The 15,786-nt window shown below is 36.4% G+C and overlaps 1 protein-coding gene across 4 annotated transcripts in view; it reads left to right on the top strand.

The window, feature by feature from the left end:
- The first annotated feature begins 11,276 nt into the window (after positions 1-11,276).
- Positions 11,277-15,786, top strand: part of LOC108040056 — a 58,945-nt gene continuing 54,435 nt past the window's right edge. The window contains exons 1-5 of one of the 4 annotated variants that reach the window (XM_044460581.1): positions 11,277-11,519; positions 13,472-13,653; positions 14,054-14,104; positions 14,258-14,403; positions 15,225-15,385. In XM_044460581.1, coding sequence (XP_044316516.1) covers positions 13,537-13,653; positions 14,054-14,104; positions 14,258-14,403; positions 15,225-15,385 — 475 coding nt within the window. In that variant the 5' untranslated portion in view covers positions 11,277-11,519; positions 13,472-13,536. Of the gene's footprint in view, positions 11,528-13,471; positions 13,654-14,053; positions 14,147-14,257; positions 14,404-15,224; positions 15,386-15,786 lie in introns of all 4 variants that reach the window. The other 3 variants (XM_044460579.1, XM_044460580.1, XM_044460582.1) reach the window with 3 other exon arrangements.

The following is a 15,786-nucleotide window of genomic DNA, read 5'->3' as shown; positions in this document are numbered from 1 at the left end:
AACGCTATGCAATTTTCTGGTATTTTTTTCGTCGCTCTGAGGACCGAGGTGAAAAAAAAACGTTGACGAAAAGTGAACGACAGCTGTTTGCCTCTCGCCCTCTCGACTGGCGGACAGTTTTTGTCGATCTGAGTACAAGGCTTAAACTCCTGCAATCAACTTTTATGCGTTTTTTGATTTTTTCCTTCCATATTTTCAAATTTTGTATTCTTTTCGCTAGGGTTCACCCAAAGTTCATTTCAGCACACTGGCAACGCTATGCAATTTTTTGGTATTTTTTTCGTTGATCTGAGTACCGACGTGAAAAAAAGGCCGGACGAGAAGTGAACGTCAGTTGTTTGCCTCTCGCCCTCTCTCATGACTGGTGTACGGTTTTCGTCAATCTGAGTACTAGGCTTAATTAATAACTGATCCATCCGTGTGGCAGCATTAAGAGTTGCTCCACTCTTTCCTAGGCGCATACCGTACTCACAACATGGATCAGAACACCTTACAGAACGAGAGTATGTCCCCAGACTTATATTTGTGTAAACCACATTAATATAATAATAATAATAAAATATATTTATTGCAGGTACTAGGGAATACTTTGTGAAGGTCTCAGATGTGGACCCCGATGACATGGCAGCCTTTGCAGCAAAAATCATCGCTCAGGGAGCTCTGCTCCCCCTGCAAAGCGCGCAAAGGTGGACCACAAGTCCGAGCTTGTTGAAATAGCGCTCAAAAAAGGCTGGAGGAGCAGCGAGCGCAGACCGAGATCTTGCCATTGAATTAAGCTTGGCTGCATGCTGGCTGTCTCAAGGATGCTTGACATTAAAATTAAATAAGAAATTATGATGAAACAAAGAAACAAACATATGTGTTACCATATAGACAATTTTGGGCAATAGCTGTTCATATTTTTTTTGCAGGCTGGCAGCAGGGCTGCCAATTTAGCTATTTAGTTGCTATTTCTAGCAACTTTAAAAAAAATTTGCAATTTTTTTTTTCGATTTGCTATTAGCAACAAATCTAGCAACTTTTCATTTGGTTTTTGAAATTTAAGCAACTTTATTACAAAACTAAACATTTTGTTATTTTTCTTCATAATTTTGAACTTTTTTATACCAATTCCAATTTACTGAACCAATTACGATCGAAAATGGTTCTCAAAGATATCGGAATTATTTTTTAACTCAGTGGTTCAATCATATTAACACTTTTGGTCACTTTTGTGCTGTGTTGTGTCGGTAGCGATGCCAAAAATTTACAAACAACATTTTCGGGATGCCTGGCTGAGCTACGACGAGCTTAAGGAGTGGATTCGCAAGGACTGCACGGACACTAACAGGGCCTATTGTGCGTATTGCAAATCCACAATAGGCGCGAAACTTTTCGAGATTCGACACCACGCCGCATCAAAAAAACACGTCGCTGCGATGGGCGCTGTTACACAAAAAAATAAGTCCACGAAAACGGAGGAACAAGAAGCGGCACTATACCTATACATTGCAAAACACTCGGCGATGGCGACAAGCGATCATTTATATGCATAATTAGTTTAAAAATTAAATTTAACTGATTTTTTTTGGCTAGTTTCGTCGAATTTTTAGCAATTTCTAGCAACTTTTTTTCAAAATCTAGCAATTTCTGCTTGGGAGTTTCTGGCAGCACTGCCTGGCAGACATATTTATCCGATTTGCTTATTCGCGTAGATCACTTGCAGTCTGTTACCAAGTATCATTTATAACGCTACTTTGCTCATTTTAAATTTTGTGCATAATGCAACGGGCTAAAATGATGAGCAACGGCTGTTCAGATCAGCTGTTATCGGATGGTGGATGTGCTCTGTGGGAAGAAAGCATTAGTCTTGATACACCCTTCAACATTCAGAAAGTGAAAATGTGTTGCAGTGGAATCTGGCTATAATATTTAATTATGCCTAAAGCCTAGTACTCAGTTCGACAAACGAGTATGCTAGCGTAAAAACTTTAATCTTTCCAGTGTGACCAAAATTTCGAGAATTCATCAGATTTAAGCGTGCTATGGTCATACTGTCAATCGGTTGGTTTTGTTGACAAGCAGTGCGGGAAAGAGGCTTTAAAAGATATTAGCAAATACCTTGGCAAGACAAGTCTGCCGCTGTACAAAGAAATCTAAAAACAATACAATTTAAATTTAACAGTTTTTATACCCTTGCAGAGGGTATTATAATTTTGGTCAAAAGTGTGCAACGCAGTGAAGGAGACATCTCCGACCATATAAAGTATATATATTCTTGATCAGGATCACCTCCTGAGTTGATATAGCCATGTCCGTCTGTCCGTCTGTCTGTCCGTCTGTCTGTTTCTACGCGAACTAGTCTCTCAGTTTTAAAGATATCGAATTGAAACTTTGCACACACCCTTCTTTCCTTTGCACGCAGTATATAAGTCGGAACGGCCGGGATCGGACGACTATATCCTATAGCTGTCATATAACTGAACGATCGGAAATGCCATAACTTTGGTGTTTGTAAAGTTAGGAAGTTGAGATTTTCTATAGGTTTTATTTTTGGTCAATCAATCTGACCTACCGAATTTCATGAGAATCGGCCGACTATATCTTATAGCTGCCATATAACTGAACGATCGGAAATGCCATAACTTTGGTGTTTTTAAAGTTAGGAAGTTGGGACTTTTTATGAGTATTAAGAATACATCATATGAATAATTTTGGAGAATATAATTTACAGAGTATTCTGCAAGGGTATATCAACTTTGGCTCCGCCCGAAGTTAGCTTTCCTTTCTTGTTTTTTTTAATTTACTGATAATTATTTGCTAATTTAAAGTTCATAGCTGCACTTTTATTGTAGTTTTCGTACATTCTGGACCTAAAAAACATTTTGCTCTTACAATAGGCACCCCAGATAGTATTTTGCGAATTTTGCGAGTTTTTTGAGTTTTTCCTTCCATTTCTTATAATGTTCAGTGAGAAGCGCACGCCAAAAGATTAAAATTTTTAATCTTTTCCGCTAGGGTTCACCCAAAGTTCATTTCCGCAGAAATTTTTTTCGTCGATCTGTGGACCGACGTGAAAAAAAGGCCCGACGAAAAGTGAACGCCAGCTGTTTGCCTCTCGCTCTCTCTCATGACTGGCGTTCAGTTTTCGTCGATCTGAGTACTAGGCTTTAAAACCCAAAGTCCAAACAGAGGACATCCCTGTTGATTAGATGCGATTTTTTCCACTGAGCCACCAATTTCTATCTACCATTAATATAAGCCGACAACAGTCATCTGTTACGGGAGAAGTTTTTTTGAAGGGGTTCTTGTAACTCTATCAAAATGTTTTAAAATTACTTTTTTAGTTAGCTGTAGAATTGTAGAAAGTTCGGAATGCTTATTAAGCTAAGATGGGATATGTATGCGTGTTTGTGTGTTTTTTTTCAAACACCATTCTTTTGATTCTCATTTCCGACCTAGCAACCGAGAAGGTCCTTGTGACATTCGCCCAAAATTCAGAGAAATATCCAGATAAATTATATGGTGGTGGTCAAGGAAGACAATATGCCGGTTTGGCAGAGTACGATCAAAAATCAAATCCACAAACTTGTATTTGTTCCTATGGGGGCAAAGGCAAACACCGATCTTCCTCAATACTGCCTTCTGATTTTACTTAAGAATATTTCTTCCTTTACTACCTTCAAGAACTATTAAAGCATGGCTCCCCTTGTCCTCGCACCGCAGTAGGTACGGCTCAAATTGGCTGGCGCATCAGCATTTCAGGGAGTATGTCGCAAAGGAGATACGTGCAAGAAGTGTGAACCGGACTATCACACTCTGCTCCATATGCAGAAAATAACTTCGTCGCGACGCCGACAAGCGTCTGCGCTGCGACTTTCGGCAGAAGCCTAATCTCGCTTGTCCAGTTCCAGCTCAAGAAGTCTTTCCCGGCCTCCAGTCCATCCAGCAAAAGCAACTTCGGGTCTATCCCAGTGGAGCCCCTGTTTCACCATCTTCACTTCTCACTGAACATTTTAAAAAATGGAGGGAAAAAAATCAAAAAGCACGCATAAGTGGGGTGACTCTTGTCAGAGCAAAGTGTTTCTTAGGTCAAAAATGTACGAATAAACACAATAAAAGTAAAGCTATGAACTTTAAATTAGCAAATAATTATCAGTAATAACAACCTAGTACTCAGATAGACGAAAACTGGCGACATGAGAGAGAGAGATCGAGAGGCTTTTTTTTTATATAGATTGTTAAACACGCCACACAAGGATGGACCTTGCTTTCGTGTATTGACAAATTATTTCTAAAAATCCCAAAAATAGCGGGTAGCGGGTGCTCCATTCTTGGGCAAATCAGATGTGGTCATAGCCGGTCAAAAGTCAATGAGGATGTGTTGTTATAGAAGACGTCCGTGTCTGTCACGGCCGAGAATCCATAAGTCTGCCGCGTGACCCAGTGGTGTTGCAGGAGGAGGAGGGGCAGCTTGATGGATCTGTTCAACTAAGACCTCAGCAAAGGAAACTACGTCGCCCACAGAAAGAAGAGTAGGTTGTTTCTGAGTCAGATCAGTAAGTTACGCACTGAATCTTTTTAGATCCGAACCGCGAGGAAGAACCTTGGATTTGGTGACGATCGTATAGGCAGCCACGCCAAAAAATATCAGGAGCGGAATATGATCAGAGGAAAGCTACGGGCTACGGGATTGTAAGGTGATGGCACGGAAAGCCTTTGTACACTGCAAAATCAATGGCCGTCGGGAGGTGGTCCAAGGAAAATGAGTGGGTCCGCCGGTAGCCAAAATCTGCATATTTGAGTCAGCAATAACTGACTGATCGGCTACCTACAGAGCCAAATAGACGCAGATATCCCTCAGTCGTCCAAGAAAGGCGGTGACCATGTGGACAGTAGACAGCACCAAATGAATGGGTTGAATACATCCCGAGGGTTGTGTCCCAGAGCTTTAAGTTTCGCAGCAATTTCGGCTATTTCAGTGGAAGCGTGAAGTTCCTTGATGACGACTCGAAAGGCTCGTTCATTTTTAAACTGAAAATTGCTGACAGGAATTCCATTATCGTTGGACTACACGGTAAACCGTCATCCAATTGTCTTGAGGCGAAAACCATTGGTCACAGAAGATAGTTAGGCAATTAGTTGCCTAAAATCAGTGATTCCCCTCAAAAGGAAGGGTGGAGGACGGGGATATCGTTTCTTGGTTTTAGCTTGAGAAGAGGCGTTGCGTGGGGACACCGAATTCAAGTTAGCTTCAACAGGCTCAGACAATCCATGACCAAGTTTAGAGGTGCTGATATAATAATTAATATGAGTGGAAGTCATTGTATCATCATCATCATCGTCAGACAAAATAGCAAAGCTATTGTTCTTTCTAGGCTTGAAGAATGTGATTGTATGGTCATGCCAGAGGCTGCAGCTTGAGGACTTTTATGGTCGCCAACAAGGTTTAGCAGCGATGACTTATTGATACTACTACGTCCGAGTACGAGGTGTGTTCAAAAAGTAAGGTGACTTTTCAAATTTCGCGGGCAACATATTTTCGATTATCGATTTTTTTGTTTTGTTATATTGGTACACTCTTCCCTAACATCTGTACCAAGTTTCAATGGAACATCCTCTTTTGTTTGGTTGTGAGAGGCGTAAAGTTACAAGTTCTTTTGCGAGCTCGGCGATTTTTTGCTATCGAAAAATATGGATCAAAGGATTTGCATCAAATTTTGTGTAAAAAATAAAATTAAGTGCTCTGAAACACTTGAAATGTTGACAGTGGCATACGGTGAAACTGTTCTGAGTAAAAAAAATGTGTACAAGTGGTACAAACTCTTCCAAGATGGCCGGGAAGATGCCAATGACCAGCCTCGCTCTGGACGCCCAAGCACGTCAACAACTGATGAAAACGTTCAAGCAGTGACGAAAATTGTTTTGGAAAATCGTCGAATCACTATCAGAGAAGTTGCTGAAGATGTCGGTATATCGCTTGGCTCGTGCCATGAAATTTTTTCAAACGTTTTGGGTATGAGTCGTGTGTCAGCGAAGTTTGTTCCGAAATTGCTGAATTTTGACCAAAAGAACCGTCGCATGAGCATCGCTCAAGAGCTGTTGAATGACGTCAACGACGACCCAGATTTACTCAAAAGGGTCATAACTGGTGACGAATCATGGGTATATGGTTATGATATCGAAACCAAAGCCCAATCGTCCCAATGGAAGAGCCCAGGCGAGCCAAGACCGAAAAAAAGCAAAAAATCGCCGAGCTCGCAAAAGAACTTGTAACTTTACGCCTCTCACAACCAAACAAAAGAGGATGTTCCATTGAAACTTGGTACAGATGTTAGGGAAGAGTGTACCAATATAACAAAACAAAAAAATCGATAATCGAAAATATGTTGCCCGCGAAATTTGAAAAGTCACCTTACTTTTTGAACACACCTCGTATGTCAAGATTTCGTCTTTTCCTTTCTTAGTAAAGAAGCTTTCTTCATCGGCAGCATTCTTATTAATCCACTTGGGGGTTAAAATGGTCATAGTCGGGACAGATGATGTCTGAATAAATGGAATCATCAAATTCATCAGAAGTGTTTTTACGCTAGCGAATTCGTTTTTCGATCTGAGTACTAGAGTACTTAAAAAATTTAATCTTTTGGCGTGCGCTTCTCACTGAACATTATAAGAAATGGAGGGAAAAACTCAAAAAAGTCACAAAAGTCGATTCCAGGTGTTTACATGTGAGGACAAAATAACATTAATACTATCTGGGGTGCCTCTTGTCAGAGAAAAATGTTTTTTAGGTCCAGAATGTACGAAAAACACAATAAAAGTGCAGCTATGAACTTTAAATTAGCAAGTAATTATCAGTAAATTAAAAAAAACAAGAAAGGAAAGCTAACTTCGGGCGGAGCCAAAGTTGATATACCCTTGCAGAATACTCTGTAAATTATATTTTCCAAAATTATTCATATGATGCATTCTTAATACTTAAAAAAACTTCCTAACTTTAAAAACACCAAAGGTATGGCATTTCCAATCGTTCAGTTATATGGCAGCTATAGGATATAGTCAACCGATCCTTATGAAATTTGGTAGGTCGGATTGATTGGCCAAAAATAAAACCCATAAAAAATGCCAACTTCCTAACTTAACAAACACCAAAGTTATGGCATTTCCGATTAATCAGTTATATGGCGGCTATAGGATATAGTCGTCCGGTCCTTATGAAATTTGGTATGTCGGATTGATTGGCCAAATATAAGACCCATAGGAAATCCCAACTTTCTAACTTTACAAACACCAAAGTTATGGCATTTCCGATCAATCAGTTATATGGCAGCTATAGGATATAGTCGGCCGATCCCGGCCGTTCCGACATGTATACTGCGTGCAAAGGAAAGAAGGGTGTGTGCAAAGTTTCAATTCGATATCTTTAAAACTGAGAGACTAGTTCGCGTAGAAACAGACAGACGGACAGACAGACGGACAGACGGACATGGCTATATCAACTCAGGAGGTGATCCTGATCAAGAATATATATACTTTATATGGTCGGAGATGTCTCCTTCACTGCGTTGCACACTTTTGACCAAAATTATAATACCCTCTGCAAGGGTATAAAAACTGTTAAATTTAAATTGTATTGTTTTTAGATTTCTTTGTACAGCGGCAGACTTGTCTTGCCAAGGTATTTGATAATATCTTTTAAGGGCTCTTTCCCGCAAATACGATATTTGAATTTTAACTGCTTGTCAACAAACCCAGCTGATTGACAGTACGACCGTAGCACGCTTAAATCTGATGAACTCTCAAAATTTTGGTCACACTCGAAAGATTAAAGTTTTTACGCTGGCGTAATCGTTTGTGGATCTGGATACTAGGCTTTAGCGAACTCGTTTGTCGATCTTAGTACTATACCGTAAAGAGAACGAACAAACCTAATAAATATTATTTCCCGAAATCAAAGACTGCTGATTTGTGTTGTTTTCAATCTCCTCAAGTTTGGGTTGTGCTTCGTGCCGGATGCCAAAAGTTCCAGCGTTTACCGTTGGATATTCGTCGTCGAGCTTAGAAATAATGGTGGTAAAGAAAGACAATATTCCTTCGAACGACTGGCGGTTTGGCAGAGGAGGATCAAAAACCCTTCTACTTCTTCCTATGGAGGCAAAGGCAAGCTCCGATCCTCATCACAATATTTTTAACTTTGAACAGAGATCAATACGATTATTCCTATTTTCATTCCTAAGCTTGGGGCATCAAGTTATTTTCAAAGAATCCCAATTTTCCTTAACCTTATTTTTTCCACAATAGCCCCAACAAAATTGTTTAAAATACCAAAACAAATAAATATCTTTGGGTCAAACAAAATAAAATAAGACAATAAAAAACAAACCGAACCCAACATCAAAGTTTATTCCAACTATTATTATTATTACTTTTACAGCGTCCAGCCTTTAAATAAATAAGTATTGATTTCCTACAGCAGCCTGACCGTTCGGACTTAATTATATATACCTTGATTTTTTTCAATACAATTTATATTAAATTTTTTTTTTATTTACTGATAATTATTTGCAAAGTTTTTTTGTGTTTTTCCGTTCATTTTTGACCTTAGAAACACTTTGCTCTGACAACACACACCCAAATTATTAAAATGTTTAATCTTTTCGCTGGGGGTGAAAAGATCCTGACGGAGAGGGTTCGCCTGCGGTTTGCCTCTCGCTCTCTCGAATAGCTGACGAATAGATTTCGGCGAGTAGAAGGCTTTAAAAAATAAATCATACGCCAAAACAAACTACTTCAGGCGATTTTTCTCCACAGAGCCGCGTAACTGGTGGTTATTCTAAGATAGCATGCCCACAGGGGATAAGAGAAAATTGTTGTCAGCTCCACGTGTAAGTCTAGAGCATCCACGATTTGCGTCTCCTATCTCGTATCAAGTCAAGCGAGAAGTAAAAAGGAGAGTACTGCTATAGGGTGTATGCATCAACTAGTGAGCAATTTGTGCGAGCAAAGCTTTAAGCGGCCAATATATGTAAATTCCAACAACCCGCCAATTTCACTTTTGTTCGGTTGCCGATCACCGCCTTCCGATACCGAAGTTTTCGAAGGAGATTATCTCGAATGGGCAACATTAAGACGTTTTTATAGGTCGAGATGATTTTTATTTTTCTTTAAATAACTACGTTGCGTTACTAGGGTACCAGTACTATTTTAAGTTAATTCTTAAGTATTTAAATTAGTTTTAATATATTAATTATATTTAATATTTGTTTATATATTAACTTTCTGGTTCAATATGAGGTGGCAATTTTTTGCAAAATAATTTGTTTAAGAAAAATCGTCTGGAGATAAAAAGAATAATTTTAAAAGCGAAGGTGTCCAACAACAAAACAGCAATCCCGCACAAAACCAATGACCTCATTAATTACAAAGAAAAGGAAACATCTCTTTATATAAATGTATGACTGTAAGAAAAATGTGGAGATGTTAAATAAGTTGTGCATTGAAAATCTATGTACATCATTTTATTGTTTTTGAACAGATATGCATAACAAATTTTTCATGGAATAATACATTTATAGTATAGCAGGCATTGTTGTTTCTAAACATACGTGGTGTACTCCGGGGTATATTAACTTTAAACAATTTCAGAATTTCGGTTTGAACTTCATAAAAATGTCTAAGACAATATCAGAAAGCTGCAATAGGAATAAAAATATCGAGTTTTATTGAAAAATCGACATAAAATTATTGCTTTTAAACATATTCGCATACACACACTAATAATACATTTTTAATATATGACTGAAATTATTATTTATTTTTAATATTAGGTGCTTTTGTAATGGTACTAGTAGTATTTTTTCATACTTGAAAATTCGCATTTTCCGTACTTTTGGCACCGTTTATACTTAATACGAGCGCATACAAGTGTGCTACGCAGTGAAGGAGACATTCCGGACCATATAAAGTACATAAAAAATCCCAACTCCCTAACTTTAAAAACACCAATCGTTCAGTTGTATGGCAGTTACAGGATATGTGTGCAAAGTTTCAATTCGATATCTTTAAAACTGAGAGTCTAGTTCGCGTAGAAACAGACAGACGGACAGATGGACATGTTTATATCAACTCAGGACGCTATCCTGATCAATAATAATTATACTTTATAGGGTCGGAAATGTCTCCTTCACTGCGTTGCAAACTTTTGACTGAAATTATAATACCCTCTGTAAGGGTATATAAAAACAAGAAAGGAAAGCTAACTTCGGGCGGAGCCGAAGTTGATATACCCTTGCAGAATACTCTGTAAATTATATTCTCCAAAATTATTCATATGATGCATTCTTAATACTCATAAAAAATCCCAACTTCCTAACTTTAAAAACACCAAAGTTATGGCATTTCCAATCGTTCAGTTATATGGCAGCTATAGGATATAGTCGGCCGATCCTTATGAAATTTGATAGGTCGGATTGATTGGCTAAAAATAAAACCCATAGAAAATCCCAACTTCCTAACTTAACAAAAACCAAAGTTATGGCATTTTCGATCAATCAGTTATATGGCAGCTATAGGATATAGTCGGCCGATCCTTATGAAATTTGATAGGTCGGATTGATTGGCCAAATATAAAACCCATAGAAAATTCCAACTTCCTAACTTTACAAACACCAATGTTATGGCATTTCCGATCAATCAGTTATATGGCAGCTATAGGATATAGTCGGCCGATCCCGGCCGTTCCGACATATATACTGCGTGCAAAGGAAAGAAGGGTGTGTGCAAAGTTTCAATTCGATAGCTTTAAAACTGAGAGACTAGTTTGCGTAGAAACAGACAGACGGACAGACGGACAGACAGACGGACAGACGGACATGGCTATATCAACTCAGGAGGTGATCCTGATCAAGAATATATATACTTTATAGGGTCGGAGATGTCTCCTTCACTGCGTTGCACACTTTTGACCAAAATTATAATACCCTCTGCAAGGGTATAAATATGTTTTTTAATAACCTGGAATCTCCTTTGAATTTTACGTAAACTTTCAGTAGAGTGCATACATATTTTTTTAGGGAACTAAACTATTTTGGAGTCATAGACTTCAAAAGGTGTTGTGTTTTCCCAGTTGCTCTTTTAAATGGCTTTCTTGATTTACGCCGCATTTCTATATATGTAAGCATTTTAATTCCATAAAAAGCTTTCAATACTTTTCGAAAAAGCTTTTACTCATTTAAAATTAACTCAACTTTGAAAATTATATCAACATGTACAAAATCTGACAAAACTCTTCGCTTGTACATAGAATCAGTCTATATTGTTCGCTCGTCAAGTTCTAAACGTCGATCTTTCACTAATATACAATTTATGGTGTACTAATTAAGAAGTTTTGGGTTAATCATAAAACACAACTTTAAAGTTATGCATTAGCAACTATTAATTTTAATCTAAATTAAATTAAATATCAGTTTCATATTAATGAACCAAAGTGGAACAAAATATATTCAGCTTAGGTTTTGTTAAGTTGTGAAAAAAAATAAAAGGTAACCAGGTAAAATTCCTTCACTAGATAGTTATTTTTAATCGGCAGATGGTTGGTTACAAAAATATATTTTTTATTCTTGTAACCATTGACACAATCATATGTTGATAATTTCGATTTAGTCGAGTGTGTATCCATATATACACTAAAAAATGCATGCAGATGCTCATGCATATTCACAGAAAAGCTTCTTAATTATGTAAAAATCAGGTAGAGAGTATCCTTAATATACTTCCAATTGTTCACATATATGCATATGCTCATACATATTCACAGAAAAGCTTCTTAATTATATAAAAATCAGGTTGAGAGCATCCTTAATACACTTCCAATTATTCACATATATGCACATTGTTTTATTTTAAATATATGTAATGTTATTGTATTTTTATGACCGTAGATCTAAAATTAAAAAAAGCATAAAATAAATGTCGGTTCACAGAAATCGCATTTACAATTAAGAATTATTTTGGTGGTGAATTAAGGGGGATTGGGGTATGGAATATACATTTTTCCTTATTTTATTTTTTTGGGAATGCACAACCTTTGAAGAATATTGCGTTAAAATTTTAGATTGATCCGAGTAAAACTTCCGAAGTTATGGGCTGTTGAACGTAGGTGAGTTAGCTTGTTTTGTATTCGTTTTTTGGGTGTCTAAAACTTTAAAACGCTCTCCTGAAAAGTTGCCATTTCAAAGTCGATGAACACGATCCTGGAAAATCTACTGGATGAATCGTTTTGACATTTTGCACACTATTTCTGTACCTAAATCCTCAGGTACTGACGTCGTCTGTTTTTTTTTACTGAATATTTATCCTAAAACCACGTTTTTGACTTAAAAGTGTTAACAAAAATCCAAAAATTGATTGAAAAAAGAAACCTCAACGTAGTTACCTTTAGAAACATCTTAACTAATAAGCAATTTTTTTTTCTGATGATCTAGTAACGAGTCATACTGTTCACCGCAAAACTTTTTTTCTTGGAGGCGCCTACGGAGCTTGGTTGCGAACGGCTCATTTATTTTTTTTTTCGAAGAAAATTTGTGAAAACATTGTTTAAATGTTGTACTTTGAAACGCTTATAAAATATTTGATCTGACATTAACCGTATCGTGTGACAAAATTCATGAGAATAGGCTTTTTTGGCCGAATCAGCCATACCCCATAATGACAAATTTAATCAGTAGTGAAACTGTTGGGGGTACTCTTTAGCCAATATATTACTACACTTAAAACATATTTGAAGGTTTCTTTTTGCTCTATTTATGTTACCTCTATTAGAACTAGTAAGTCTCTTTCTCAAAACTAAGTCTGTTTGCAAAAATCTTTGCAAATTGACTTCAAGAAAACACTTCGGGATTTTCATTATGCTGAAAATCGTTCAACTCTTTGCAAGGGCTTCCAACTATTACTGCCAATGTTCTGTGAGAGTTCTTTTCGCAGTTGAATTTAAAGAATTTCAACGTTTTTGAACTTTTCTCCATTTATAATAGTATTTTTAATCCTACTGATGAACATTTCTGGGCTGGTACTGCTTTGTTGAGCCAACTTACAAAGCGATATATATCTTGGGAATACGCTAGTTCTGGCAAATAGTTAATTGTTCAGATATTTTAGTGCTTCTTTTATCATATTTCCTAGAAAACACTGCAAATGTCCGGAGGCCTGCGGTATATTCTAATTTGGGTGGTTGGAATATATTCCTCAAATTTAAAACCATCAGTGTAGAAGCTCACTGCTTTTACTGGGTCATGACCTAATTTTCATGTCAAATTATCACTAAGTTACCACAATATGCACTTGTAAATCAATATAAAAATATAAATTTTGAATTATCAAGAAACGATCAAAAAATCGAGTAATTTGTCATAAAATTATCGCTTTTGGATTCTTTTTACATTGGAAGAAAATAAAAATATCGTATGAAATTAAAAAATACAACAATTTATTTCAGCGAAATTAACAACTGGTTATTTAAATAATACGTCTATAATTGACCTCAATAACGGCAGAACAGACATGGAATCTGTGAACGCAAAGAATACAAAAAGTTCCCCTGGAAATGGCTTATCTTCAAGAAAAGGCAAATCAAAAAAATCAAAAACGAATGAATATGATAACCAGAACATAAATATGGTAAGAAAAACTTAAACAATATATTTAAGAAGATTAAATACATACTGAAAAAAATGATTTCTTAATAATCAATGGTAGTTAACGACATCTAAAAAAACAAGGCAAGCGGGGGAGACATAGAAATCCCTCCGGTTAACAATTTTTAGAAATTGTATTTCAAACGAAGAGATTTTTGTGTCACCCCCGAAAATAACTTTTAAATGTATTAGTTTGTGGTTTTAAACTTTCGTACACAATTTCCAATAATTTACCTTACTTATTAAATTTAGTGGGGCCTAATACTATTGGCCTATCGTATTGGATCGCTTCAATTGACAAATTTATATGTACTTTGTGAAATTTGTACTTCTTTATGTATCAACAATATGTAACACTTTTATTTTTTTTTTATGATTTCTAGAAAAAAAGTTTTACCAAATTTGATGATCTTCAAAAACGTAATCTTATCCATGTACGTTCCCGAGATTCTAAAAAAGCTCAAGAACTTTTCCGAGTAAGCTAAGTTTTCTTAAATCAACTCATTACATTTTATATAACAGTTTACCATAATTTTATCATATTGTCTCATTTTAACAAGTTACATTTTATCGTACTATTTTTTTAGACTCCAGTAGCTGAACAGCTTGACAACTGCCGTCAATGCAAAAAACCTGTTTACATAATGGAGGAAGTCATTCTTCAATTAAAGACGGGAACGAATATTTTCCATAAAACATGTTTACGATGCAAAGACTGTGGAAAACAACTAAAGTGCGTTAAATTTGTATACCCTTGCAGAGGGTATTCTAATTTTGGTCAAAAGTGTGCAACGCAGTGAAGGAGACATCTCCGACCCTATAAAGTATATATATTCTTGATCGGGATTGCGTCCTGAGTTGATATAAGCATGTCCGTCTGTCTGTTTCTAAACGATCTAGTCTCTCAGTTTTAAAGATATCGAATTAAAACTTTGCACACACCCTTCGTTCCGTTGCACGTAGCATATAAGTCGGAACGGCCGAGATCGGCCGACTATATCCTACAGCCGCCATATAACTGATTGATCGGAAATGCCATAACTTTGGTGTTTGTAAAGTAAGGAAGTTGGGATTTAATTGGGATTTATATATGAGTATTAAGAACGCATCATATGAAAGAATTTGGAGAATATAATTTACAGAATATTCTGCAAGGGTAAATCAACTTCGGCTCCGCCCGAAGTTAGCTTTCCTTTCTTGTTTTTTTAACATTTTATGAAATTCTGATTTTTGTTGCTAACAAAATGATCAATTTTTGGTGTGTTAGAAATTAATGGTTATGGTCCAGTGTAACGGTCATTAAAAACGGAAAGATTCATCCAGAAAGCTTCAAAATTTTACATTAATCTAGTTTGCGTCTAAAATTAAAATGAGATCTGCCGGATTTCAGCAGGGACCGTAACGATTTTTAGTTTAATAAAATTTAACAAAATAACAAATATCTAAATTAACCAGTGAAACACTGTATTTACACCATTTAGTTTTAAACATTTTATATTCTGAAATCTGATTCGTGAATTTTCTTCTATGTGTATTTTGTATTATCGCCTACAGACCTGATAGTTATAACGTTCATGATGGAAACCTATTCTGTTCTATGCACTTTAAATTAATTTTCGCACCCAAGATAGTCTATGAAGAAATTACTCCTCGAAAACCGGAACTTATAATACGTGAAAACCAACCAATAGAATTACCACCTGATGTCGCAAGAGGTAAGAATGAATTTTTAAGTTTGATACATTGGATTGTCAAATCAAAATACTATTATTTCAATAATCATAAGGAAAAGTAAGGAAACTTATATAAAGTTCTGTATCAAGTCGGGGATCTCAATCTCAACACGAATAAGGTTGTAAATGAAAATGGTATCAAGTTTAGTTCTAAGGTTGGCTAGGAGGGTACATTTTTTATTGTACCTATTCAATGGACTCTAGGACGGAGACCCATTCACAAGTTCGTGTTGACACAGAAAAAAAACCTGCTCTACAAAGGTGCTGCAAATAAGGAGTAATAATAATTTTGAAGATCCAACAATAAAGAAATTTTTATATAACACTAAGCATTAGGCTCATATTTACATTTCTTTGGAATGTCAAACCAAGATGGTTGTCAG

Source organism: Drosophila rhopaloa, unplaced genomic scaffold (genome assembly GCF_018152115.1).
Source record: "Drosophila rhopaloa isolate 14029-0021.01 unplaced genomic scaffold, ASM1815211v1 contig_203, whole genome shotgun sequence".
Lineage (NCBI taxonomy): Eukaryota > Metazoa > Arthropoda > Insecta > Diptera > Drosophilidae > Drosophila > Drosophila rhopaloa.
The sequence above is the reverse complement of the archived record's forward strand: the minus strand, read 5'-3'. Positions and strand labels throughout refer to the sequence as shown.